Here is a 27,961-nt window from a genome sequence, read left to right on the forward strand (position 1 = left end):
TCTCCTTTCCACCATTTTTAATCTGTAATTACATTGAAGTGCCGACTCTTCAGATGTTCACTGAGATCAGACTCACAGCGGGGATAGAAAAATATCATCTGGAATAATAAAAGTACAACTGCAGCATCCAGTTTTTAAAACATACTCAGTTTCTGTTCTGAACGCTGCAGGACCAATGGAGGATAATTCTCACAGAGAAAACATGTTTTAAACAAATAGTAAAGATAATCACAGTTAAAAAAGTTAAAAATAATACCAACCAGAATTTCATCACACTGAAATGACAAACTGGAAAGTGAAACGCTAAACCTGACATGAAATAAAATATTAAAAATTTTACCAGATAAGCAAAACAATAAAACATTAACATTATTTTGCAATTGATTAAACTACAAAATATTGATATAATTTTATTTAAAGATTTCCTTTTCAAACTGTCAGTGTAATTTCAGTATCAACTGATTATCTTTCATAGCAGAAAAAAGATGCATAATTTCATATAATAGTAATAAATTATGAATAATATGTGTTCTTTATTGTTCTGTGAAATTATCCTCCATAATTCAGTCCAGTCTAAGAACTGACATTGTACTTTCTTCCATCAGTTTGAACCTCACCACCTGTAATCTGGATCACCTGGACCGTGTTTCACTTCCCATCATGTCCGCTCTCGGCTGAATGACGACATGACCTGCAGCAGCTTTAATTACCAAGTTTCACTTCTTTCAAACTTCATGCTTCATGGTATTGTTTTCTTTTTAAAGTTCAGTTGTTTTTCTTGCAGCTCTGACCTCCAGCATACCTCCTGTGGTCATGAGGAAGAGTTTCCTTCATCAGTTTTTGGTCCTGTGATGTGATGAAGGTTATCCGCAGTAACCTTAGTTCTATAAGTGAGCTGAAAGGCTCTATTGTGTTAAACCACTCTCTACCCTGCAGGGGGAACAGCCAATCAGAACAAAGTTTACTTCATCTGAACTTAAATCAGGACAGGTGAGAACAGATTCTGTTTTTCAACCGTGTTTCTATGGTGATTCAACCGTGTGTAACTTCACAACCACTTAATGAACTCCTACTGTATTTCATCAAGCTCTGACTCACTGCAGCTTCATTAACCCACAAATCGGTTAGTTACCTTTAATTGACACAATTAACTACTTTAACTCTGAAGTCAACTGGCAAAGATAACTGTTGCTATCCAGCTATCTCAGCCAACAATGTCTGAAGTCAGCTAGCTTAGCTAGCTCTAATGGAAGTTCAGCTAGCTGAGCTAACTGTATGAAGTCCAGCACCACTTTTGTCCAGCTGGCTGAGGCCAGCACGTGTGTTTGTTAGCTGCATATCAATTAACTGACAAAGAACGTTCTGGCAAACATTAGCTAACACTAAGATAGTTAGCATGTTGCCGGTGATGGTTTCGCTCTTCTATAACACAACATTCTTCTGTTGCCATGGAAACCATCCATAGCTCAGTCTCTGAATGAACACAGTGGCATTCTGGGAGGGTGTGACAGTGTAGTTCCAGAGTCAGCTGACAGCTGGGCTCTGCTCTGATTGGCTGATAGCAGCCAGAGGCAGGTGAGTAGGGCAGTGAAGCCAACATGCCTCAGTCAGGTGCTGCTGGTTCCAAAACCTGAAGCCCTCTGAATCCTTCTGTCTTCTTGACCAATCCAGACTGAGCTGACCCCACTGAGTGTTCAGCTGCTGGACTCTGCAGGCCTGCAGACGCTAAAGCAAAGAGAGCACATTTCTACTCTGATGTCACATAAACACGATCTTAAAATATAACACAATATACATATACATTTATTTAGATTCATAGAAAATTAATTCTGACCAATATCAGTGACCAGCAGGCACAGAGTTTATTTATATATAATTTAGAATATTTTATATATACATTTATGTATATGATAATTCTGCTCCGTAGAAGAAAATAAAAAATGTTACACTAAACCAGCATCTCAGGTGGTTAACCCTGTGTACTTGTGTAAACCCTGTATACCTGGGTAAACCCTGTGAACTTTGGTAATCCCTGTGTACCTGGGTAAACCCTGTATACTTGGGTAAACCCTGTATACCTGGGTAATCCCTGTGTACCTGGGTAAACCGTGTATACTTGGGTAAACCCTTTGCACTTGAGTAAATCCCTGTATATCTGGGTAATTACCTGTATACCTGGGTAAACCCTGTATACTTGGGTTAACCCTGTATATTCAATTGTATTTAATTCAATTCAATTCAATTCAATTCAATTTCATTTACATACCGCCAAATCACAACAAAAGTCATCTAAGGGCACTTTTCACATAGAGCAGAACAGGACTGTACTCTTTAATTTACAAAGATCCAACAAACCCCCATGAGCAAGCACTTGGCAACAGCGGCAAGGTCTGGGTAATTACCGGTGTACCTGGGTAAACCCTGTATACCTGGGTAAATCCTGTGTACATGGGTAAACCCTGTGTACCTGGGTAAACCCTTTGTACCCAGGTAAACACTGTATATTTGGGTAAACCCTGTGTACCTGGGTATACCCTGTATAGTTGGGTAAATCCTGTGTACATGGGTAATCCCTGTGTACCTGTGTAAACCCTGTATACCTGGGTTAATGTTGTATATTCGGATAAACCCTGTATATTTGGGTTAACTCTATGGAACTGGGTAAACCTTATATATTTGGGTTAACCCTGTGAAACTGGGTAAACCCTGTATACCTGGGTAAGCTCTTTGTACCCGGGTAAACCCTGTATACTTGGGTAAACCCTGTGTACTTGGGTAAACCCTGTATATCTGGGTAAACTCTGTATATCTAGGTAATTGCCTGTATACCTAGGTAAACCCTGTGTTCTTGGGTATACCCTGTGTTCTTGGGTAAACCCTGTGTAACTGGGTAAACCCTGTGTACCTGGGTAAACCCTATGTACTTGGGTAAACCCTGTGTACATGGGTAAATCCTGTGTAAACTCTGTATACCTGAGTTAATGTTGTATATTTGGATAAACCCTGTATATTTGCGTCAACTCTATGGAACTGGGTAAACTCTGTATATTTGGGTTAACCCTGTGAAACTGGGTAAACCCTGTATACCTGGGTAAACTCTTCATACCTGGGTAAACCGTGTATACTTGGGTAAACCCTGTGTACTTGGGTAAACCCTGTATATCTGGGTATACTCTGTATATCTGGGTAATTGCCTGTATACCTGCGTAAACTCTGTGTAACTGGGTAAACCCTGTGAAACTGGGTAAACCCTGTATACTTAGGTAAACCCTGTATACTTAGGTAAATCCTGTGTACTTGGGTAAACCCTGTGTACATGGGTAAACCCTGTGAACCTGGGTAAACCCTATGTACTTGGGTAAGCCCTGTGTACATGGGTAAACCCTGTGTCCCTGGGTAAACCCTTTGTACCCAGGTAAACACTGTATATTTGGGTTAACCCTGTGTACCTGGGTATACCCTGTATACTTAGGTAAATCCTGTGTACTTGGGTAAACTCTGTGTATCTGGATAAACCCTGTATACCCGAGTAAACCCTGTATACCTGGGTAAACCCTGTATATTTGGGTTAACCCTGTGAAACTGGGTAAACCCTGTATACTTAGGTAAACCCTGTGTATCTGGGTAAACACTGTATATTTGGATTAACCCCATGTACCTGGGTACACCCTGTATACTTAGGTAAACCCTGTGTACTTGGGTAAACCCTGTGTACATGGGTAAACCCTGTGTACCTGGGTAAACCCTATGTACTTGGGTAAGCCCTGTGTACATGGGTAAACCCTGTGTCCCTGGGTAACCCCTTTGTACCCAGGTAAACACTGTATATTTGGGTTAACCCTGTGTACCTGGGTATACCCTGTATACTTAGGTAAATCCTGTGTACTTGGGTAAACTCTGTGTATCTGGATAAACCCTGTATACCCGAGTAAACCCTGTATACCTGGGTAAACCCTGTATATTTGGGTTAACCCTGTGAAACTGGGTAAACCCTGTATACTTAGGTAAACCCTGTGTATCTGGGTAAACACTGTATATTTGGATTAACCCCATGTACCTGGGTACACCCTGTATACTTAGGTAAACCCTGTGTACTTGGGTAAACCTTGCGTACATGGGTAAACCCTGTGTCCCTGTGTAACCCCTTCTGTACCCAGGTAAACACTGTCTATTTGGGTTAACCCTGTGTACCTGGGTATACCCTGTATACTTAGGTAAATCCTGTGTACTTGGGTAAACTCTGTGTATCTGGATAAACCCTGTATACCCGAGTAAACCCTGTATACCTGGGTAAACCCTGTATATTTGGGTTAACCCTGTGAAACTGGGTAAACCCTGTGAGACTGGGTAAACCCTTTGTACTTAGGTAAACCCTTTGTACCTGGCTAAACACTGTATACTTGAGTAAATCCTGTATATCTGGGTAAAGTCTGTATATCTGAGTAATTACCTGTATACCTGGTTAAACTTTTTGTACCTGGTTAAAGTCTGTATATCTGGGTTAACCCTGTATACCTGGAAAAACCCTGTATACTTGGGTAAACCCTGTGTACATGGGTAAACCCTGTGTAAACTCTGTATACCTGAGTTAATGTTGTATATTTGGATAAACCCTGTATATTTGCGTCAACTCTATGGAACTGGGTAAACCTTATATATTTGGGTTAACCCTGTGAAACTGGGTAAACCCTGCATACCTGGGTAAGCTCTTTGTACCCGGGTAAACCGTGTATACTTGGGTAAACCCTGTGTACTTGGGTAAACCCTGTATATCTGGGTATACTCTGTATATCTAGGTAATTGCCTGTATACCTAGGTAAACCCTGTGTTCTTGGGTATACCCTGTGTTCTTGGGTAAACCCTGTGTAACTGGGTAAACCCCGTGTACCTGGGTAAACCCTATGTACTTGGGTAAACCCTGTGTACATGGGTAAACCCTGTGTACCTGGGTAAACCCTGTGAAACTGGGTAAACCCTGTGTACTTAGGTAAACCCTGTGTATCTCGGTAAACACTGTATATTTGGATTAACCCCATGTACCTGGGTACACCCTGTATACTTAGGTAAACCCTGTGTACTTGGGTAAACCCTGTGTACATGGGTAAACCCTGTGAACCTGGGTAAACCCTATGTACTTGGGTAAGCCCTGTGTACATGGGTAAACCCTGTGTCCCTGGGTAAACCCTTTGTACCCTGGTAAACACTGTATATTTGGGTTAACCCTGTGTACCTGGGTATACCCTGTATACTTAGGTAAATCCTGTGTACTTGGGTAAACTCTGTGTATCTGGATAAACCCTGTATACCCGAGTAAACCCTGTATACCTGGGTAAACCCTGTATATTTGGGTTAACCCTGTGAAACTGGGTAAACCCTGTATACTTAGGTAAACCCTGTGTATCTGGGTAAACACTGTATATTTGGATTAACCCCATGTACCTGGGTACACCCTGTATACTTAGGTAAACCCTGTGTACTTGGGTAAACCCTGTGTACATGGGTAAACCCTGTGTACCTGGGTAAACCCTATGTACTTGGGTAAGCCCTGTGTACATGGGTAAACCCTGTGTCCCTGTGTAACCCCTTTGTACCCAGGTAAACACTGTCTATTTGGGTTAACCCTGTATACCCGAGTAAACTCTGTATACCTGGGTAAACCCTGTATATTTGGGTTAACCCTGTGAAACCGGGTAAACCCTGTGAGACTGGGTAAACCCTGTGTACTTAGGTAAACCCTTTGTACCTGGCTAAACACTGTATACTTGAGTAAATCCTGTATATCTGGGTAAAGTCTGTATATCTGAGTAATTACCTGTATACCTGGTTAAACTTTTTGTACCTTGTTAAAGTCTGTATATCTGGGTTAACCCTGTATACCTGGGTAAACCCTGTATACTTGGGTTAACCCTGTGTACCTGGGTACACCCTGTATACTTAGGGTAAACCCTTTGTACCTGGTTAAACCCTGTATACTTGGGTAATTACCTGTATGCCTGAGTAAACCCTGTGTACCTGTATAACTGTTGTGCTGCAGTAAAAATGTGTCATCCTGCAATAAACTCTGTTGTCCTGCAGTAGTACGTGTCAGCACACTAAAACCCGTTTTCCTGCAGTTGACCGAGTTGCTGTGTGACTCACCAGCTGCTGTTAGGACCAGAGGATGAAGGCCAAAGAGAAGAATAGAAACAGAAATAGAAACTGAAAGAAAAAGAAGCAAATAGCTGAGAGTTAGTAGAAGTTACACAAAGCAGATTTTTATGTTTCCACGGTAATGAATGAGCTGTTGAACGCTTGAGTAACTTTATATGAATATTTGGTCCAAAACAAGCCTTAATTCTGTTTCTATTGGTTCATACCTTCTCCTCCAGTTCTTTGATCTGACGTTTCTGTGCTTCTATAAATTCCTCTAGCTCCTTGTTTCTCTGAAACACACAAGCATCATGTTAATATTGATATTAAGCTTACTTGTTGTTTACAGGTCAATCTTTTGTTTAAAGGTGTACTTGTTGTTACTTGTTGTTTAAAGGTAAATCTGTTATTTAGCTAACCAGTTGTTACCAGAGAGTTCTTACCAGTCTGTTGTGTGAAGGTACACTTGTCTAGTTTACCTGCTGTGTGAGTTGCAGTAGTTCCATCCTCTCTCGGAGGATCTGGGCATCTCTCTCTCTCAGCTCACACATCACAGTTCTTTTCCACTGGTCCATGGCTCTCCTAAGCCCCTCTCTCTCGTCCTCTGTCAGTGTTTCAGTCAGACGAGCCTCCTCCATCTTTAATCCCACCATCCTGGAGTCTTCCTCCTGCTGCAGAGCCTCAAACAACATGGCTTCCAGCTCCAGGATTCTCTGCATCACAGACAGACATTTAAAAAGTCAACATTAACTGTGCTGTAATTAGAGTGTTTAGTTAGATTGTCTTTAGTTAGATTGTGTTTAGTTAGATTGTCTTTAGTTAGACTGTCTTTAGTTAGATTGTGTTTAGTTAGACTGCTCTGTAACAGAGTTAGTGTTTCAGGGAGTTTCTAGAGCATGTTCAGAAATTATCTTGGTTCATCTGTTTCTATTTGGTTTTCTTTTGTTCACATAATGAAAAAATAAAAACCTTTCTAAAATAAAGACCACACACCTCTATTTCATAATCATTCACTTTCCATCCAGCTAGTTGTCGTGTTTTATTTTGTCATCAGTTGAAAAAGTGTTTGTACCTGTGCAGCTGTCACACTGACCTTATGAGCCTGATCCATTGACTGCTTCCTGTAGTCCAGCTCTTCATCCAGGTAACCCTTCTGTTTACTGAACAGATCCTACAAAACAATAACAACACTCACAGAGGTCACAGAGGTGAGGTGTCCCTGTTTCTCACCCCTGCATATAAACTCCTAATCTGCAGACAGAAACCACCTGTAAAAACAGTTCAGACATGGACTGAGGAGGCTACCTCAGTACTGCAGGACTGCTTTGATATCACAGATTGAAATATATGCACTGAGGATGCAGAACTGGAGAGACACACATCAGCTGTCCTCTCCAACATAAACTTTGTGCTGCAAATGTGACTGTAACAAAGACAGTAAACATGTTTCCCAATCAGAAACCATGGCTGAACAGCGAGGTATGGACTCAGTTTTTAAATCTGGAGACACTCAGGCTTACAAAGAAGCACAAGGGAGACTGAGGAGGAGCATAAGAGATGCCAAGCACAGGTATAAACAGCCCATAGAGGAGCACTTCAATAACAACAACTCCTGGTGCATCAGGAAGGGGATAAGGACAATCACTGGCTACAAGAATGGTTACACAGTCTCAAGTACTAGCAGTGATAACAGTCTTCCAGACACACCGAATCAGTTCTATGCTCGCTTCAACCATCAGAATGGAGAGGTCAACACCCATCCTGCACTACCAGGGAAGGACCAGACCATACAACTACATCAACACTACATCAACACCGTTTACTGTGCTCATGGATAATTAACTTTCTAAGCAACAGACCCCAAAATGTCAAGATTGGAGGTCACACCTCCTCAACTCTGATCCTGAACACCTCTTTACACATGACTGTTCCCCCATTCACCCCTCCAACACCATTGTCAAATTTGCCGATAACACCACCACAGTAGGACTGATTACAAACAACAATGAAACAGCCTACAGGGAAGAGATTCGACACCACAAATCTCATTCTGTTTTCAGAAGTTCGATTGGTATTCAAGATAATTCACAATGCTGCTCCTCCACCATTGAAGAGCTTTTTTCAGCTCCGCTCCAAACAAATGAGCAGAACCTCTTGATCTGCTCTAAACTCAGGCTTACACATCCCTCTGCGGCAGACCGCCTTTGCATAATCTGCTTTTTCATTTATGGCCATCAAACATTGGAATATGCTTCCAGCTGAGCTTAAAACTTGCAAAGACTTTCATTCTTTTTCGCGTGGTGCAAAAAAATGGATATTGAGCAACCAGTCATATCAACATTCATTTTACAGTGATTCAGATTTTGAATTGTAATAAATTGTAATTCTATAGTTGTACTGGATGAATGTGCTGGCATTTATATGTTGATGTGTGTTTTTAGATTTGTCTGTAGAATTGTTAGTATAATAGAGACTATGTACTGGTGTTGCATGTAAATGAATGTTTTTATTATCTGGTAATTGTTCTGTGTACCTGCCTAGGGAATGCAGCTGAATGCTAAAACCTAAATCTGGCATAAATCATCTCCTCTCATTTGGAGATTAATGTTTTTTGTGCATGTCCTTGTTTAATAAAGACTAATAATGATAATAATAATAATAATAATAATAATAACAATATCTGAGTGGTATTCCCATAACAACCCGGACCTCGACATCACTAAAACTAAGGAGATAATAGATGAGATAGATAAAAGACTTCAGAAGATCAAGGCACACTGAGCACTCTGCATATGAGGGGAGGAGGTAGAGAGGGCGGAGAACTTCAAATTCCTGGGAGTCTACATCACCGCAGTCCTCACATGGTATGTAAACATCTCTCACCTGGTGAAGAAGGCCCAGCAGGAACTATACTTCCTGTGATACGGAAGCTGTACTGGGGAAGACCAGATGGATCTGCAACAGGTGGTGAAGGTGGCTCAGCGGATCATTGGGACTACACTACCACCTCTAAAGGATATTTACACTGGCTGACTACAAAAGAAAGCCAGCGGTATCATAAAAGACCCAACCCATCTCAGACACTGTCTGTTTGCCTCCCTCCCCTCTGGAAGAAGATACAAGACAATCAAAAGGAGAACAAACAAACTAAAAAACAGCTTCTTTCCAAGAGCTGCAACTTCTGTTTACCCCCCAAAACCAAAGACTGAAAAAGACACACATTCATTATCTACTACACACTTTACAGACGTACCAAACACTATCATATTGCACATATTGCGTTGAACAGATTTTCATTCTTCTGAGCACAATAACAATAAAGATCTAATCTAATCTAAAGTTGATGCATCTCTCTGCTTCATTTACTGTCATTTCTCTGCAGTTGCTATCTAATACAGGCATAAAATTACCCAAATAATAATTTCAAGAATACTTTTTTACCTTCTCGCTTGCAATGTCCAACATCTTCTGCTGCAGAGCGGACTTCGTCACTTCAATTGACTCCAACCACTGATCAGAGACAGACGGGTGGACAAAATGGAGACAGTTAAACAAGACATAACATATTAATCAGTGAGCTTTACAGCTGCTGGCAGGTTTTGCCTTTGGACAGAGCCTGGCTGGCTGTTTCCTCTCCTTTCTTTATGCTAAGCTGAGCTATTCTTTTAATATAATAAGTGAACATTTCAAATTGGACCAACCTAAAGCCAAAATTTAAGAAATTAAATGACAACTCAAAATTGTAATGTCGACTTTTAGGTTTTTCCAGTGTGAAAGCAACCAAAAACTGTGTGAGAGAGAGAAAGAGAGTGATGAGTGATGAGTGAGGCTTAGACTTCAAACAGTTCACTATGTTTCCATCAAAAACCGTGTCTGTTACCTTCTCTGCCAGAGTGAGCACCGTCCTGGCATGAATCACCACCACCTGCTCCTCATTGGACAGATTCTGCAGTAAAACATGCAAAAAAACAACGTCAAACAAAATGAAAACAACATGTCAACATGACGTTTGCGACTGTTGATGGCAGTTTGTTAATAATCAGAGTCAACATGTCAACTTGATAAACTAACAAACACATCAACAAGTTTACATAATGCATTTCATGGATGTCACACGTGTGTATCAACAAAATGTAAACACATCAAAACATATCATCATGAAAGTATGAAGGTCTGACAGGGAGATTAAAATCATTCGAAGGTTAAATCTGAACACAGTCGTCACAAACGGACACATACATGTACAAAATAAATGCAACATACACTTACGGCGTTATCTCCCAGAATGTCTAACTTCTTCATCAGCTCACTGATCACAATGTCCTGTTCAAAATAATGACAATTAACTCAGTTTGACGTGTAAATCGATAGGTGTGCTCAGATGTGCTCAGGTGTTCTCATGTGTACTCACAGTGACTCCCTCTGCCTCACAGTAGATCTGCAGAGGACTGAGGCCTTCTGGGAAATGGATTTGTTGGAAGTTAATGGCCGGTGAGCGGCGCTCCCTCTCCTGAACAGTAAACAGGGTTGCCATGGACACAGAGAGACAGCGTGTCAGTCAGTCTGCTTGTTTTAATACTGTGGTTGAAATGTCTGACTCACTGTTTTCACCTCCAGCTCTAAGATTCGGAACTCCAGCAGCTCGTTCTGGTCTCTGACGTCCTGGATGTCGTTCTGCAGCTGCACTTCTTCACCTTCCATCTGCCTCACCTGCAACATATCAACCACCTTTAGGCCTTCAAATCCCATGATCCTCTCTGTCTTCACCAACCTGGAGCCAACATGTTGCACTTATATCTGCTGTCTGGTTTCATGCTGTTGTACATGTGTGAAAAATAAAAACACTATAAGATCTGAAGATGTCTGAGCTACAGAGGACCAAATATTTATCATTGAAAACAGACTCCACCTTCTCCACCAACTGCTGGTTCCTCTGATACAACAGATGCTTCTCCTCCACCCACTTCACATCCTGAGAGACAGACAGGAGGAGAGAGAGACAGAAGGAGATTGAGGCAGGAAGAGAAAGAGGCGGGAGGAGAAAGAGACAGGAGGAGAGACGGACAGTGTCAGCAGTCAACGACTGAAAAGTATTTTTCAGACCTCTAACAGACCTGTTCTATGATCTATGTTCTATGATCTATGTTCTATATGTTCCATGTTCTACGTCAGAGGTGTCCAGTCATGTACCACAGAGAGCCAACAGTCTGCATGTTTTGACTCCAGCTGATCAGCTGAGCAGGTGATGTCACTGCAGAGCTCCATCCTGTTATTAAAGATGACACAGTGCTTCCTGCACCTGCTGCTGTTGGATAATCAGCTGACAGATAATCACACCTGACCTACATGTGACCTGGTGACTCACCCTCACCTCTACATAACAAGCAGCAGGACACATGCGGGCTGACGTCTCCACCCAGCTGTGTGTATGTGTGTTGAAATGCAGCGCAGGTGATCAGCTGATCACAGGAGGTGCTGTTGTTTGTTTGTCTCATTGTGGCACATGATTGGCCTCCCGGTTCTACACTCTACGGTTTGTTCTACCTCTGTCTCGTTCTCATTGGTTCTCTGCTCTTCTGATCAGCATGAAGACACCCAGGAGTCTTCCCTGGAACCAATCAGAATGCAGACAATGATCTCACCTTGTCTAAGGACCAATTGTGTTGTTTGTTTCTGTTTATGTTGAGCTTTCATATCTGATAGACTTCTTCCTCCGCTCATCACCTCTGTGTCAGTCATCACTCCATCTTTTACATTTCATTTTTGTTTTATTGTGTTTGTGTGCATGTATGTGTGCGTGTTACCAGTCCTTGTTGTTTCAGTGCTGACTCCAGATCTGCAACTCTGCTTTCATATTGACTGATTTCAGTCAGCAGCTGCTCTCTGGTCTGAAACACACAGAGGAGAGTCATCGACATGTTAGTGCCTTAATCCACTACAGGGAACAGAATCAATGACCTGTTAGTGCCTTAATCCTCTACAGGGAACAGAACCAATGACCTGTTAGTGCCTTAATCCTCTACAGGGAACAGAACCAATGACATGTTAGTGCCTTAATCCTCTACAGGGAACAGAACCAATGACATGTTAGTGCCTTAATCCACTACAGGGAACAGAACCAATGACCTGTTAGTGCCTTAATCCACTACAGGGAACAGAACCAATGACCTGTTAGTGCCTTAATCCACTACAGGGAACAGAATCAATGACCTGTTAGTGCCTTAATCCACTACAGGGAACAGAACCAATGACCTGTTAGTGCCTTAATCCACTACAGGGAACAGAACCAATGACTTGTTAGTGCCTTAATCCACTACAGGGAACAGAACCAATGACTTGTTAGTGCCTTGCTCAGAGGCTGCGTTACCTTGATCTCCTTCTCAGCGTCGTAGTTCCCGCCACTCGTCTCCGCCAGCAGAGCATACGCTCGCTGCAGCGCCTGATACTCCTGAGTCAGCTGACGGTAACGAAGCTCCGCCTCCTCACGGACACACACCTGCAACACAAAACCAGTCAGTAGTCATGTGTTTACAGGTGTGTACAGTAGGGGTGTAACAACACACAAGATTCACGGTTCGGTATGTTTTTGGTGCAGCAGAAAAAAAGAAAGGAATAAAATAATATTGTGATCCTTTGTTTTCCCAACGATGGCTCATCAGCTGTAACTATTACGAAAAAAAAGTGAAGATGTTATAGTGGAAGCTGTTACTAACACAGTTTGGTTGTGCTGCAGTGAAAAGTGTTACTAACACAGTTTAGTTACTGCAGTGGAAGCTGTTACTGAGTCTAGTTTTGCTGCAGGAGAAACTATTACTGACTCAGTTTAGTTGTTCCACAGTGGAAAAGGAAAGCAAGCTTTGTGTTTCCTGCAAGAAGTCAGGACATCTGCTGACAGCTGTTTTATGATCAGAACTGGTTCTTACAACGTGCTGTCCGATCACGTTGGAAATCAATTGTGTTTATAGTTGTTTCGAATGGCTTCACTCAAAGGCGACCGTCACAGAGAGGGGAGGGGGAGACGCAATATCGTTTAAATATAGAGACAACCAAGGTAACTCCAACCTAGTTCAGATAAGTGGTGCACTGCCAAAATGTTCCAGGTGCAACTCAAGCCCTAGAATTATTGTTCTGCACATCGGAGTAAGTGGATTATTACACTGTGTGTGTGTGTGTGTGTGGGAGTCTGGTACGTACCTCGTCTGGTTCAGTGTCGGGGGTTCGGTCAGTGTGAAAGGACAAAGATGATCCATCAGAGTCCACCGACGCTTCTTCATCATAGCCATAAAATGTCTCTATGACCTGCAAACAATATACCCGCACACACACACACACACACACACACACACAGTGTTTTATGTAATTCAGCTAACCCACCAGAAGGCGGTGCGATTAACAGGACACAGATATAGACGGACAGTCTCACCCTGCAGGCTCTGAAGGTTCGTTTCCTCCTCACAGATTCTTGTCGTCTGTATCTCAGTAACATGTCTCTTTCCTGAAGGACACAAACACAACATGTCTGTGTTCTGGATCAAGAGCTGATCCTGAGATATGTATCAAGGGTCTCTGACGTGAGATGAAGGGTTTCTGATGTGAGATGTTTTGGATTTCAAACCGGTAAACTGTAATGTAGCTTTAGGAAAATACATTTAACTCATCATCAGCCACATTAGAGACAGTAGCAGTACTTAGTAACAGCTGTAGTAGTACTTGCAGTAGAACAAGTAGTACTACTCAATACTTACTATAACATTCTTTACATAACCAGCTGTCTCCAGAGCCTGGAAAAGATTTCATGTAAAATGTATTAGTAGTAACAGTAGTATCAGTAGTAGAAGTCGTACTATTAGTATTATTAGTAGTAGTACTACTAGTAGTGGTATCAACAGTAGTGGTAGTAGTAGTAGTATTAACAGTAGTAGTAGTATTAGTAGTAGAAGTAGCAGTTGTATCAGTAGTAGTAGTAGTGGTACCTTTGACAGGTCGTCTATGATGTGTTGTTGCTCCAGAACTTGAAGTCGTAGAAACTCCATCTCTCTGTCCTCCTGGCTGTAACCGTGGTAACTGCTGGAGTGGCTGCGGTCCAGGTCATTCAGTGAGCTGGGTCTCCTCTGTGGACCATTACGAACACTGCTGTTACCATGGTAACTGGTGGCTGTGGTCAGCAAACATGTTAAAATTGTTTTGTAGGACAGAGTACTACAAATCCAAAATGAGTTACTGTTTCTGTATCTGACCTGACTGTGAAGTTTAACTGGTTTAACTGGGACAGAACCAGCACTCAGACTGTGTTTGTCCGTGTGTTGTCGGGTACAGGAGTACAGGGTCAGGGGTTACCATAGTTACCATCTCCAGGTTCTCCTGAGTGACGAAGCGAAGCTTGTTGTCGAGGCGACGCAGCGCGAGGGCCAGCTCTTCATTCTTCCTGCTCAGACGTTTGTTTTTGTCCAGAAGAGGAAGAAACTGACTCTCTGCCTCCCTCAGCCTCTTCAGCTACAGAAAACACACACCGCACAGAAAATATATGAAACACAAAACAGAGAAAATATACGTAGAAAATATGAAATACAGGGATCCATGTTACCAGTTCATTGCGTTCTTCAGACAGCAGAGCGTTTCGATCCTCCAGCTTCCTGACGACTGCGCTGAGCTCAGCGATTTTCAACTGAAACCTCCGAGTGTCCCGTTCCTCCTGAGACTGCACACACACACACACACACACACACACACACACACACACACACACGCAAAATCATATTACATCATGCAAGTTTATACAGAGCAAAGTGTGAGGAGGAGACCAGACTTCACATCATAGACATAATAACTGAAAGAATTATATAGTTTATATATTAGAGCTGCAATGATTAGTCGATTAATCAACTAGTTGCCAAATATCATTTTGAGTCATTTTTTAATGAAAAATCTCCAAATTCTTTAGTTCTTAAGTCTCTGTGACAGTAAACTGAATTTGAAGACGTCGTCTTGGACTTTGGGAAACACTGATCCACACTTCTCATCATTTTCTGACATTTTTTGGGGCCAAACAACTAATCGATAAATCCAGAAAATAATTGACAGATTAATCTATAATGAAAATAACTGGTAGTTGCAACTCTATTATATATAAGTGTGGTCACATGACATCACTTTGGTTACTTTTCAAACAGCTGTTTTCTGTACTTATGTAGTTTTATGGGAATGTGACAAAATTTGTTTTTTTATATCATTGACAACAAACTGATCCCGAGTAGAGCAGAGTGACAGAAGACACGCAAACACACACATTCTGCTAGTGATGAAGGTGGGAGGAGATGAGAAAGACCCCCCCCCCCCCCCCCTGCCCCCCCCATCACTGTGATGAAATGAAAACAAAGTGTGAGGTTTATGCTTTGATGGAAATATTTCATGTTGCATTTGTTGTGAGAGAAAAGGCTTCAGAGAGGCGATCTCCTCTTTGGACTAACAACATCTGGGGGAAACTTTATGAACAGGACGAGTCTGAAAGCGTTTCTAATCTTCAGAAAGTTTTTACAGTCAATCAGCTGGGTCGTCTCTCTAAGGTCGTGGACTTACACAAAGATTTTTGAAGAGATTTTAACAGTATTGGTAACTAAAGCAGGAAGGAATAACGTTAGAGAGTGATATGAAACCCCCTTCATTAACTGACAGGTTGAACTTTAGATGATCCGACCCCTCGTCCAATCAGAGCTCTCCTTTTCTGTTTATGTCCTGTCTCCTTTCCCCTCCCCGTCCAATGAGATTGCGCGGGTTGTCCCCTAACCAATCCAATTGCGTTGAGAGCTCAGGGAATTGAAAGGTCTTGGGTGTTGGGGTATAATAAAGGTTTGTAGCCATGTTTTTATGATTGTACGACATGTCTTATTACTTAATGTGACATACACAAAGGCGTATGTGTCTTATCACACCCCAATAATTTATAATGTTGACCTGAACATCATAACATGACTGGAGGACTTTGAATATGAAGAGTCTTTAAAGTCTCCAACTGCAAGAGCAGCGTCACTCGGGATTGAAAATGTCAACCATGGCCTGCGGTATAGTCTTCTATGTCTACTGCTAAGAACTTTGTTTTCTTCAAACTTTTGGAAATGCAGTATTGATTTTCTTCACAGTTTCTGGTTTAACCTCTTCTGATGCTTAGCATTCCTTAACAACATACCAGAGGGGCATCATTGGTAGGTTTGCACATAGTCTGTGACATTTTGTTTTGTTCTAAAAGCGTTATTTTACAGATGCAGATTCTTCTAACTGAGAATTTGCCTGAAGCTGAACATGGTGAGTTATACCTGACATTATTGTCAACGGATGTGAAATGTCTCAATGTATGTAATATCTACCTCCAGTAGAAAGTGTAATTGCTGCTTGTTGTAAAGATTGTGTCTTTTATTTTACATATTTTGATCAGGCTCACCATTTTGTCATACATCTAATTTATTGTAAATATCCTCATTGTTGATGTTGTTTTACTTTTCTTAAACCCAAATGAGGAATATACTTCAGATTCCTTATGTACCTCGTGTCTGACCCAAAGGCGATTAAGTCTCTTAAACTTTTCTCTCTCTGTCATATCACACAGCAGATTCGTTCGATGATCTGGAAGCTTGCTTGTCTCCGTTAAGTAGCTCAGAACCTCCAGCTCTGTTGTTGTTGATAATACTTATGTATTTTTTTCATGCAGGACTTTTACTTGTAATGGAGTATTTTTACATTGCTGTATTGGTACTTTTAGTTAAGTGAAGGATCTGAGTGATTCTTCCACCACTGCCTGAGATTCATCACATGTTCAGGTGGTCCTTAAGTCTGAGTTTCTACAACTGGTCAACTCGTAAGTCAGACCTGTGTGTTCACCTCACACAGGATGGGTGTGGTGCATAGCCGGTGGCACAAGGGGGCACTGGGGAGCAATGCCTGTCCAATTGGGATTTTGTGCCCCCCCTCCCCCCACCCTAAAATTCAGATTGACAACTTGCCCACCCTATTAGTTTCATGAAAACTCAGTCATTCAACCATGTAAGAGGAAGTTTTCATGAATCTGATTGGGTGGGCAAGCTGTCAGTCTATTAGTCAGCAGATTCATGAAGGCTTCCTCTCTTACTGCACGTGACTGAAGTTAGGCTACATCGTGCATGTGCTGTCACAACTTGGTTTCGTGTAGCTAGCAGCTAGCTGTATGGCTAAACAGCTATGTTTGAGCCGCTTTTTAAAAAGAAACACGTCCAGAGGATGAGACGTGTTTGGACCAGGCCGTGCCTGAAGTGAAGTTGTAGCAGGATGGTTGTGAGATGTTTGTTGGCTCTAAAAGGACCCATTCAGTCACCAAATCCGGTGTAATAACAGATCCAGATGCGCCAAAGATCGTCCATGTTGACTGGACACCTGAACAACTTGATGCTTTTGTCTTTTGAAAGAGAACTAACTGACACTTTGGATTAAATGACATAATCAACCTTTCCCACTCAAAGCCCAGAAGACTCGGCCTTGTGTAGTAGCTGCAGGTATTTATCCTGGCCCGCCGGGGGATGTTAGGATTGTGGTTTCAGTGAGGAAGATCTGAACTGAAACATATTCATTGTTCAATTTGTGTTTGTAGCTACTCTCATGACAAGAGTTATGCAGTGTTGTATTTGTCATTACAGTGGAAACAGCTTCTAGTGATCACAGTTACAGTGATCAACTGCTTATATGGATAAAAAAGCTCAGGATAGAATTATTACTATACAAATAATGTTTAAATAATTCACTTATAGTAATCAAGTATTCTGCTTTCAGTGTTCATTTTGGGTCTTTTCATACAAGACAACATATGGAATTAAAAAATTACAGTAATTCTATTTTTTTTTTTTTTTTTTACTTGCCATGATATGATACACGTTTGATATGTTCCTAGCGGCTGCAGCACCATTATAACCTGTCTGCTTCCAGCTGGTGACCTGAGGCTGCTGCTGCTTGCGCACTGAAATCATGATGGGAAAAAGAAAAGTTATTTTCTCTCAATGAAAAACATCGTCTCCTCCAAGTTCATGACAAATTGCCAAAAACGAGGCAACGAGATGCAGCTGTAAAACAACAAGCGTTTAAACAGCTATATCATGTACAATTCAGTAAATAGCGAAGCTGCCCGTTTTATTACTTTATATTCATGTAGTAAATATATAAATGCCAATTAGATGGTAATCTGCATAAGGAATAAAGAAAAAATAAATAATAAAAATTCCAGTATAATAATCATCTGCTTATAGTGATCAATTTGACCCAGACAGATGTGACTAAAAGCAGTTTCCACTTTATTGTGTTATTTCTCCTTTTATGTATAGATAGCCAAACATCTGGCTCATTTATGTTAAACAACCATGTATGAGGATTAAAATCATGTGTAATTTCACAGCTCATACACTAAATTTGGGTTTAATCACACTGAATGTTGGTGTTTGGTTGATGTCAGATGTTCGTCTTTGTTCGTACTAAACAAAAGGACGTATCACAGCTTTCAGAAAACTCAGTTGTATTTATGACTTGGATGTTTTAAATGCTGTTTACAAGTCTGAAACTCTCAATTATGACACCTGGAAAAGAAAAAAAAAAAAAAAAACGCCTGGTCACATGACCCATCTCTGACTGAAAGAGCAACAAGGACTAGTCAAGAGTGAGCAAAGGATTGTGGGAAGACCTCTCAGGTAAAGGTATGAGTCATGCTGTTGTGGTCATGCGTTTGACGTAATAATGACTCTGAAGGGGCGGAGCCTGACATGTGATGTTATGGTGAAGTAAACGTGGTTAAACTGTGACATGAGGTGAACAGGAACATGCAGTTTGTACAAGCAGGAAGAGGCGGAGCTTACAATGTGAGGAGCAGTGTTAGGGGTAGAATTAGGGGCGTGGCCAGGGTGGTTTAGCCCCGCCCTCTGCGCGTCTCTCAGGGCTGCGATTTGCTGCTCGGCAGCCTGAGTCTGCAGCTGCAGGCGGTGGGCGTGGCCAGCCTGAAGCCCCAGGGCTTTATCCAATACACTGACAGCTCTGTCCTTCAGCTTTATCTCATCCATCTGCACACAGGTAGACCGACAGGTAAGGGGCGGGGTTAGTCAGTCAAGCAGGTAGACAGACAGGTAAGAGGTGGGATTAGTCATATATACGGGTAGACAGACAGGAAAGAGGTGGGGTTAAGCAGATAGACAGGTAGACAGACAGGTAAGGGGCGGAGTTATATGTTCTTTTCTTTGCAAGATTTACAAACACGGAGACACCTTTAGTTTTTGTGTAAAAATGTAATGAATCTAAAGTATTTCTTCTTTCTTCCTTCTTCTTCCTGTTGTCTCTTGGATCTTATTCTCTGTTACACTTTACTGCTATATTCTGATTAAAACTCAGATGCTCTGCAGGTGTGTTTAAGAACTGATTAAAGAACATCCAGGTGAGACTCTGTCTCACTGATTACCAGGAGAAGGAGCAGGAGCAGTCCAACCTTTCATGTGTGGAGTTTTGAATGAGATTGATTGAGACTGCAGACAAGAGATCAGTGGCGTTGTTAAGGCGAGTCAATGAAAGGAACATCTCTTGGTGGTGGTGCGATGTTGGCTTATATCATAAACTGCCATCTATATATATACGTTTGAACTCAGTACTTTTAAAACTGTGTAATACACCTGGTTACTATCAGACATGGACATCACCAGCATTTCTAAGATGTTTGTTTTTATGTAGACTCTGTGATGATGTTGTCAGATGGGATTGGTTCAGATTTAGGCTATTTTGTATGTTTAACATATTATTTTACTTATCCACAACCCGAAAATAGTTTTATTGCAGAAACTCATGTTAATCATTAACAATATGTGTAAATGACCCTAATACAGTGTATTTCATGTGTGTGAAGCTTACATTTGTAAGTGTATTGCTTTTATTTTGTTACTTCCCATGAACATGGAAGCTCTTTATTTTGACACTAGATGCATGTAACATGTGGACATGGTAGGTAATTGTGGCACTATCTACTCACCATATAACTGCATAATCTTGCTGCTGCTGAGATCAGGGAGAACAAACTCATCTGTCTGACTTCTTCCCCTCAGTGTGAATGAATTCAATTATTTGTAATTGTTGAACCACAAATTAATTATTACTTGTTCTATTTTTTTTAATAAAGTAACAGCTGCTTTTTATTTTTCTCAACAACTTGAGTGGAAGTGAACTGAAGTGAGACGCTTTAGTTTGGTGTGTGAGGCTGATCGTGTGTGTGTGTGTGTGTGTGTGTCGTATCAGTCTGTGTTTGACCCTCACAGTCTCACAGCTGTGTGTGTTGTATTGTTCCAGTCTGTGGAGCTCAGCCAGTCTTTGTTCTTTCATCTGTTCATGTTAATAATCATCTGTTCATTCATTCATTCATCAGAGTCCATCAGTTTGTAGGAAGTCCGCTCTCATTTTCATCTTTATTAGCTAACTTACTTTTGTTTTTGTATAGTTTGTTTGGATCATCATGTTCTTAAAGCCAAATCCACAATGTGCTGCTCTACAACCCAAACATGAGCAGTTGTGCGCGTTGAAAGTCACATGTATGTTAATTGTCACGTGTGTGTGTGTGTGTGTGAGTGTGTGTGTGTGTGTGTGTTAACTCGTACCAGTCGGCGGATCTCCCTCTCACAATCTCTCTTGGTTCTGTTCAGCTCCTCCTGGTGTTGGTGATGAGCTGATCGTAGTTCGGCTGCTCGGGCCTGGCTGGCCTGCTGAGCTGATGCCAGAGCCTCGTCTGCGCCCCTCTTTGCTCCTCGCAGCTCCTGAACCTCCTGCTGGAGGCGACAGCGCTCTGCTTCCCAGCTCCTCCTTGTCTCCTCCACCTCTGCCATCAGGGCGCTCCTCACCTGCAGAACCAGACTAAGACTGTTAGATATTCATCTGACAGAGAGAACACTGGCAGCAGCCTGGTACACTATCAATTAATCTGATCAATTAACAAGCAGCCGCAGTGGGAAAGAGCAGCAGTATTATAATAATGATGGTCTAAGAAAGAATGTAAAGTCATTTAAATGAAAATAATTAGTTTTTATGCTTCAAACACAAATTTATAACATGCAATATAATAACAAAACATAACTTACAATCATATTCCACCTCCTGTACCAACAATACAACCTTCTGTAGCTAACTGAGTGATAGATAGACAAAAATAAATGTTCTAATCTATTTATTCTAAATTTACAGCATAAATCTTGTATACAACCGATTTTCCAATTTTCCTTGTTCTCCTTCTCCTTCAACTTGTTCCTCATGTCGATTTTTTTCACTTCACCATTGATATTCTCCTCTTGTCTCTAAACACACTGTTTTCCTCCTGCAGTGATTGTGACCATGTGATCAGAGCTGATAGCTTACACTTGGGTCTGTTCGGATCAACTCAGGTGTTGGACATATTACAGACCTGTGACACTAAAAGGAGACCTGACAAATTAAAGGAGGTAGAATTTGGACCCGGTCCAATTCGGGTCCCTGGTTGGGTCTCACTTCCTCAGAACTGAGTGGACCCGTGAAGACCTCTAACCAGGACCCCCTCCTGGAATCAGGCCTGGATCAGAGTTCACTGTAGAGAACTTGGTGGCCAGTCCTTCACTCACTGTACATTTAAATTTTGTCATATGGCAGATGCTTTTATCTAAAGCGACTTACAAGCAAGGCATTCTCAACTAGCTGACCAGGTACAAGTGCTCTGCAGAGGTTTAACGGTGCATGCTGGGAGTCCAGCCAGGAGTGAGTTGCAGTAGTCCAGTCATGAGTTGACCAACGCTTGTACTAGCGCAGGTACGGCCAAATCCTCTTGACGTTGTACAAAGTGAATCTACATGACTGGCAGGCTGCTGCAATGTGTCGCTGCACTCATGGGGCCCAGTCAGGCACAGCTGGGAGAGATGACATGTGGGCACCACTCGAAATGCTGGCGGGTGGGCCTTCAGCTGACACCAGAATACAAAAACTGGTTCTATGGGGAACATCACCTGTCTGATGTAGGAGGAACCAAAGTGTGAGAGCACTAGCTCTGGAACCAAACTCCTGGATCAGGACTGCATAGTGTCATAGTTCTGCTGGTCCTTAATGCTCATGTGGGCTATGATGGAGACACTGGGAGGAAGGTGATTGGGAAGAACGGCCTGTCTGATCTGAACCTGAGTGGTGTCTTCTTATCTAGCTGTTCATAATGAACACCATGTCTGACTATAAAGCTGCTTTCACACCAAAAACAGCAATGTGTGAAAATAGTAGGGTTGCAGTACGGGGGCATGTTGTTTGAGGTACCAGTGAGACAATAAACTATGATCCAGGAAGTCAAGTTGGAGTTACAGATTAATGCATTTAAGGACTTATCAGAAGTCAAAACACTGCAAAGCAGTTTGTAATACTCACAGACAGGATTTTGCAACTCTTACAAAGTAATCCACCAGGAATGTGCGCTTGCATGTATGTGATTGGCCACTGCAGCACCTTGCCACATGACGTCGGGTTGCGTTGAGCCCAATTCAACTTTTTGCCAGATGACCACTGCAGTAAATGCACTATCCCCATTCAAATGAATGAGAGGGCTGTCTGAGTGTGGCCTGAGGTTGCACCTGGTACCAGATCACCTGAGGCCAAAGGTAGATGATTGATTTTGCAGTTGTATCATCAGATTTGTAGCTGTTTGTCTTAGACACACAAGTAAAGAGCGGAGCAGAGCTGTCAGCTGATCACCACTGCAGGACAGACTGCTGTTAAACACAAACAGGGTGAAGTAGGAAGACCCTTCCAGGGTAGGAAGATCCCTGTCTATGAGGCCTTCAACTCAGGAAGATTTGTCTGGTGTCCCAGGGAAGGCTGGGGACAAGAAGTCAAGAGTCTGACTGTCAGAGTGTTCAAAGGCAACTGCTGGCAGCAACCAATAAACCTGCTGCTGAAGACTCCTGAAGCGGTAGACAGGTACTGGGAGGCCAGAGGGAGTAATTCAGGCCTCAGATTCAGGGGGACTGAGTTTGTTCATCCAGTCTACATGCGTTTTGTGGACTTGGGGAAGGTTTATGACCCCTGTAGTATCCTGTTGGGGGTACTGCAGGATTATGAAGCACTGGAGTCGTTGCTATGAGTCATTCAGTCCAGTCTAGTGAGAGCTTTGCCTGTATCCTCGGTTCCCTCTTTCCTTTCAGGTTGGGAGTGAATTGCTGAGGACTTAAGTATCTTGATGGTAGGTGAGGGTAAAATGGAGCTGAGATATACCAACAGATTGGTGCTACGTCTGCAGGAAAGACGACTCTGTACCAGACTGTTGTGGTGAAGAGGGAGCGACGCATCATGATTGCAGCTCAAGCAGTAGAAAGTTTCTCAGGCTGAGATGGTTCAGCTTCTAATCAGGACCCTCCCAGACAACACTCTGTGGAGACATCCTGGACAAACCTGGAGGAGACCTGGACACTCTGAAGGGATTATAGATCCCATCAGGTCTGGAAACACCTTGAGATCCTCCAGGAGAGTCAGGATGATGAGGCTTCTGAAAAGGACTTAGGCACTACTTTGCTTAAACAGCTGCCGCTAAAAGCTGGACCTGGATAAACAGGGTGATGTATGGATTTGAGAAAGGAGAGGAGGAGGAGTTTTATTTCCCTCTCACCTGAGAAGGCAGACAGACAGACAGGTAAACAGACAGGTGTGAGTCAGATGGGTCACCTTGTCAGCAGATCCGTCCCGCAGTGTTAGCACCAGTCCGTTCAGACGCTGAATCTCTCCGTCTTTGATTTTGATGACTCTCATTAGCTCCATCTCATGTTGCCGTAGTAATGTCTCCCTGGTAACAGCAAGCTCCTTCTGCTTCTCCTCGTGAAGTTTGGTTTTCAGTTCCGTCACGGCAACCGTTGCCCGGTGATGCTCCGCTCTCAGTTCCTGACTCTTCTCTCTCTCCAGACGACTCACCTGAAGACAGACAGGGAGAGAGAAAGATAAACAGGCAGTTATGGTACTTTGACAGTAGTCAGTAGTTGTTGTACTACAGAAGACGCAGTATTATTAGTACTCTGGGTTTTGTCGTCTTTACCTTGTTCTTTTCCTGTTGTAGTTCTATCTGTATGTCTGTCAGTTTGGCTCTCAGCTCTTCATTGGCTGCTTGAAGGGTTGCCATGGCATCAGGTCGCTCCCCCTTCCCCCGCCCCCCTGCTGCTCGCTTTGACATCACCACCTCCACCTACAGGCTCCGCCCCCCCAATGAGCTGTCTGTCAATCTGAAGTTTGACTACATGTGGACCTGTGGACACACAGATACATTTACTACATTTACATTATAATCTATTCCATATAGGTATGAATAAATCTGCATTGGTTTGATTGTCAATCACTTTCTGATCAGCCACATTAACATGTGTAACTCTGCTAGTCAGTATGAATCCAGCCTTGGAACAAAACCTTTCTTAACAGTATGTCGTGTGGCTTGCTTCATATGTTTAGATAAAAAACAATCAGATACTGTTGTTTATCCAATATTTATGTTTTCAGCAAACATTGTTTCCCATAAGTCCTAGAGGTGGGCTAAATGTCACGGCCCAACAGAGGAGATGAGTCCATGAGCAAGTGGAGGTGTGGCGGCGAGTTCAGACATGTCTGTAATAACAGCAGAACAGATAGAAGTCTTTACACAGCTCAGATTACAGCTGCAAACAGCGACAATGACTGCAGGAGGAAGCACAGAGGAGGTTTATGGATGTGGACAAAATCAAGTTATGGTGATGTAAGTACCTGAGCTGCTGTTGTAGTTCTTTTAATGGGATCTGTAGTTTTTTCTGTTGTTTGACTTTGTTAAATTCACAAGGGCTTAAATGTCTGACAGCGGCTGCTGTAGCGGACCTGAGCGCTCTGAGAATATGGAAAGAAAACGCAGTGTTTTTTCAAAAAGAGCGAAATAAGAAATACTGAATGAGAGATTGTGTTGAGTTACAGAAGCTAGACAGGAAATGATGTCATGACTGCGGCTTTTGATATTTTTCTGTGATTTTTCTGATGCGCATAATGTCTCGCAGCACAATTTAGTTTCCATTTCAGACATTTTCCTTTTATCTGATCACGATTTATATATCCATACATTATAAATGTATTAGATTGTTTCCCATGTTCATTATTCACAAAGATATAAAAATCTGAACTTTTTTAAAATTGATAATTATATAATGTATGTTCTTGCAAAAATAACAAACCACGGAATAAACTCTCAGGATTGTTTTAAGAATGTACAATATGTCAGATGTTGGGTCAACCCATATCTCCGATTGGTTATTCCTTCATGTGATCAATCATGTGATCACTCAGCAGTTGGTAGCAGGAAGTCACTTGATAAATGTGTTGCTCACACTCACACAAGTTTGATAAATACATCACTTTTTTGACATCAGAAAGTGATTAAAACTCAGTGAGTTATATATAAATGATGGGAATCTTCCTGTCCTGCTGTTGCTGTGCTGATATTGTAGTTTCCTATTGAGACTGACACCATCTGACAGACACCTGCTGTCTCTGGATGAAACAAAGTTTATTAAAGCAGCTGCTGCTTATAAGGTGGAGAAGTTACGGAGACGAGACCAACGTTTACCAAACCCACTACTCATCCTCATGAAGTCTCTTCTCTTGGAAAACTGAAACAGTTTGCGTACCAGCAGTACCAACAGTACCAACAGTACAAATAGTACTAGCAGTACAAGTATACTAGCAGTACCAACAGTACCAACAGTACAAGTAATACTAGCAGTACCAGCAGTACCAGCTGGTACTAGCAGTACCGTCAGTACCAGCAGTACCAACAGTACAAGTAGTACTAGCAGTACAATTAGTACCAGCAGTACCAGCAGTACCAACAGTACCAACAGTACAAGTAGTACTAGCAGTACTAGTAGTACCAGCAGTACCAGCAGTACCAGCAGTATCGGTGGTACCAGCAGTATCGGTGGTACCAGCGGTATCGGTCCGTCATTCACCTGCACAGGTTAATGATCATTCATCTCTCAGCAGCCGCTCTTCTCCTTCAGGAAACACACTATGTACTTTAGTTTCAACAAATATTCACAGACAACATGACAGTTGCAGTATAGTAGTAGCAGTACCAACAGCACCAGCAGGACCACCAGTACCAACAGCACCGGCAGGACCACCAGTACCAACAGTACCAGCAGTACCAGCAGTGGCAGTAGTACCAGCAGGACCACCAGTACCAACAGTACCAACAGGACCACCAGTACCAACAGCACCAGCAGTACCAGCAGTGGCAGTAGTACCAGCAGGACCACCAGTACCAACATCACCAGCAGGACTACCAGTACCAACAGTCCCAGCAGGACCACCAGTACCAACAGAACCAGCAGTACCAGCAGTGGCAGTAGTACCAGCAGGACCACCAGTACCAACAGTCCCAGCAGGACCACCAGTACCAACAGTACCAGCAGTACAAGCAGTGGCAGTAGTACCAGCAGGACCACCAGTACCAACAGTCCCAGCAGGACCACCAGTACCAACAGTCCCAGCAGTACCAGCAGTGGCAGTAGTACCAGCAGGACCACCAGTACCAACAGTCCCAGCAGGACCACTAGTACCAACAGTACCAGCAGTACCAGCAGTGGCAGTAGTACCAGCAGGACCAACAGTACCAGCAGTACCAGCAGCAGCAGTAGTACCGGTAATAATAGTACTTGAACTCCTGATTCCACCTCGAACTGATCACATGTTCACCTGGTGAATGATGCCTTCATGTCAGAACGCTACCACGGCAACCAACGCAAAGCACAGGGGGAATACATGACTATTTCCATGGCAACACCATCAACTGTCATCATAGGCACACACAGACACACACACACAGACAGACACACACACATACACACACACACACACACACAGGCCTAACTGAACAAACACACATGAAAAGATTTGATTTACCATCACTCACCGTCCAATAGGAAGCCTCGGACACTGCATCACTGCATGTGTGTGTCTGTGTGTGTGTGTCTGTGTGTGTCAGTAGGTTAGCCTCCTATCCACAGCATGCTAACCAGCTAGCCTCACTGCAGCTCACTGTCACTATGTGTGTGTGTGTGTGTGTGTGTGTGTGTGTGTGTATGTGTGTGTGTGTGTGTGTGTGTGTGTGTGTGCTGGCAGCATCAGCCTCCCTCCACCTGTCTGTCTGTCTGTCTGTCTGTCTGTCTCTGTGTGTGTGTGTGTGTGTGTGTGTGTGTGTGTGTGTGTGTGTGTGTGTGTGTGTAAGGCTGAGCAGTTAGCAGTTAGCTCCTGTCAGTGTGTGTTTGTGTGCCGATGCTGTTAGCCTCTCTGCAGCCTCTGTTGTCGTCATTCTCCTCCTCCCAGCATCCTTCAGGGTGACACAGAGCTGAATCATCAGAGCTCTGTCTCCCTCTGCTGGACACTCATCTTCATCACACTCTGGATATTCTTCCTATATTCAATCATTCCTCGCTTCACTCAGACATCGATCTGCTACATTTGTGTTGTGGGGGCTGAGAGGGTATCCGCCACTAACCGACACACCAGCACAGCAATGTAAAAATACTCCATTACAAGTGAAAGTCCTGCCTGAGAAATCTTGCTTAAGTAAAAGTACATTATCAGCTTGATGCAGTTTAAGTATTAAAGTAAAAGTAGTGGATTGGTGACACAATGGATAATATAACAAGCTTTTAAAATACAACACATTGTTAAAGATGAAACCAGTGGTTTCCAACCTTTTTGGCTTTTGACGTCTTACAAAAAGCAGTGTGTAGTCGGGGTCACATTTCACATGTCTATGAGTTGTTAACAGCTCCACCAAATAGTG

At 42.6% G+C, this 27,961-nt stretch overlaps 1 protein-coding gene across 7 annotated transcripts; it reads right to left on the reverse strand.

The window, feature by feature from the left end:
- jakmip3 (Janus kinase and microtubule interacting protein 3) lies at window positions 1-27,186 on the reverse strand. Of its 7 annotated transcripts, none has more exons than XM_042397072.1 (24): window positions 27,083-27,186; window positions 24,194-24,400; window positions 23,830-24,072; window positions 20,766-21,005; window positions 18,993-19,193; window positions 14,714-14,827; window positions 14,476-14,622; window positions 14,103-14,240; window positions 13,875-13,910; window positions 13,553-13,624; window positions 13,324-13,428; window positions 12,497-12,625; window positions 11,934-12,017; window positions 11,039-11,101; window positions 10,741-10,839; window positions 10,541-10,639; window positions 10,393-10,452; window positions 10,010-10,075; window positions 9,571-9,639; window positions 7,223-7,300; window positions 6,609-6,842; window positions 6,357-6,422; window positions 6,139-6,198; window positions 1-1,725 (listed from the first exon to the last, which is right to left on the reverse strand). In XM_042397072.1, the coding sequence occupies exons 2-23, from the start codon at window positions 24,326-24,328 to the stop codon at window positions 6,148-6,150; spliced, it is 2,529 nt and encodes an 842-aa protein (XP_042253006.1). In that variant the 5' UTR covers window positions 24,329-24,400; window positions 27,083-27,186; the 3' UTR covers window positions 1-1,725; window positions 6,139-6,147. The 7 variants fall into 7 exon arrangements, with proteins under 7 accessions (XP_042253006.1, XP_042253005.1, XP_042253003.1 ...); XM_042397071.1 differs by having other exon boundaries at window positions 10,399-10,452; window positions 14,467-14,622; XM_042397069.1 differs by having other exon boundaries at window positions 14,467-14,622.
- Between the last annotated feature and the right edge of the window lie 775 nt (window positions 27,187-27,961).

The sequence above is a fragment of the Thunnus maccoyii genome, chromosome 20 (genome assembly GCF_910596095.1).
Source record: "Thunnus maccoyii chromosome 20, fThuMac1.1, whole genome shotgun sequence".
In the NCBI taxonomy this organism is placed as follows: domain Eukaryota; kingdom Metazoa; phylum Chordata; class Actinopteri; order Scombriformes; family Scombridae; genus Thunnus; species Thunnus maccoyii.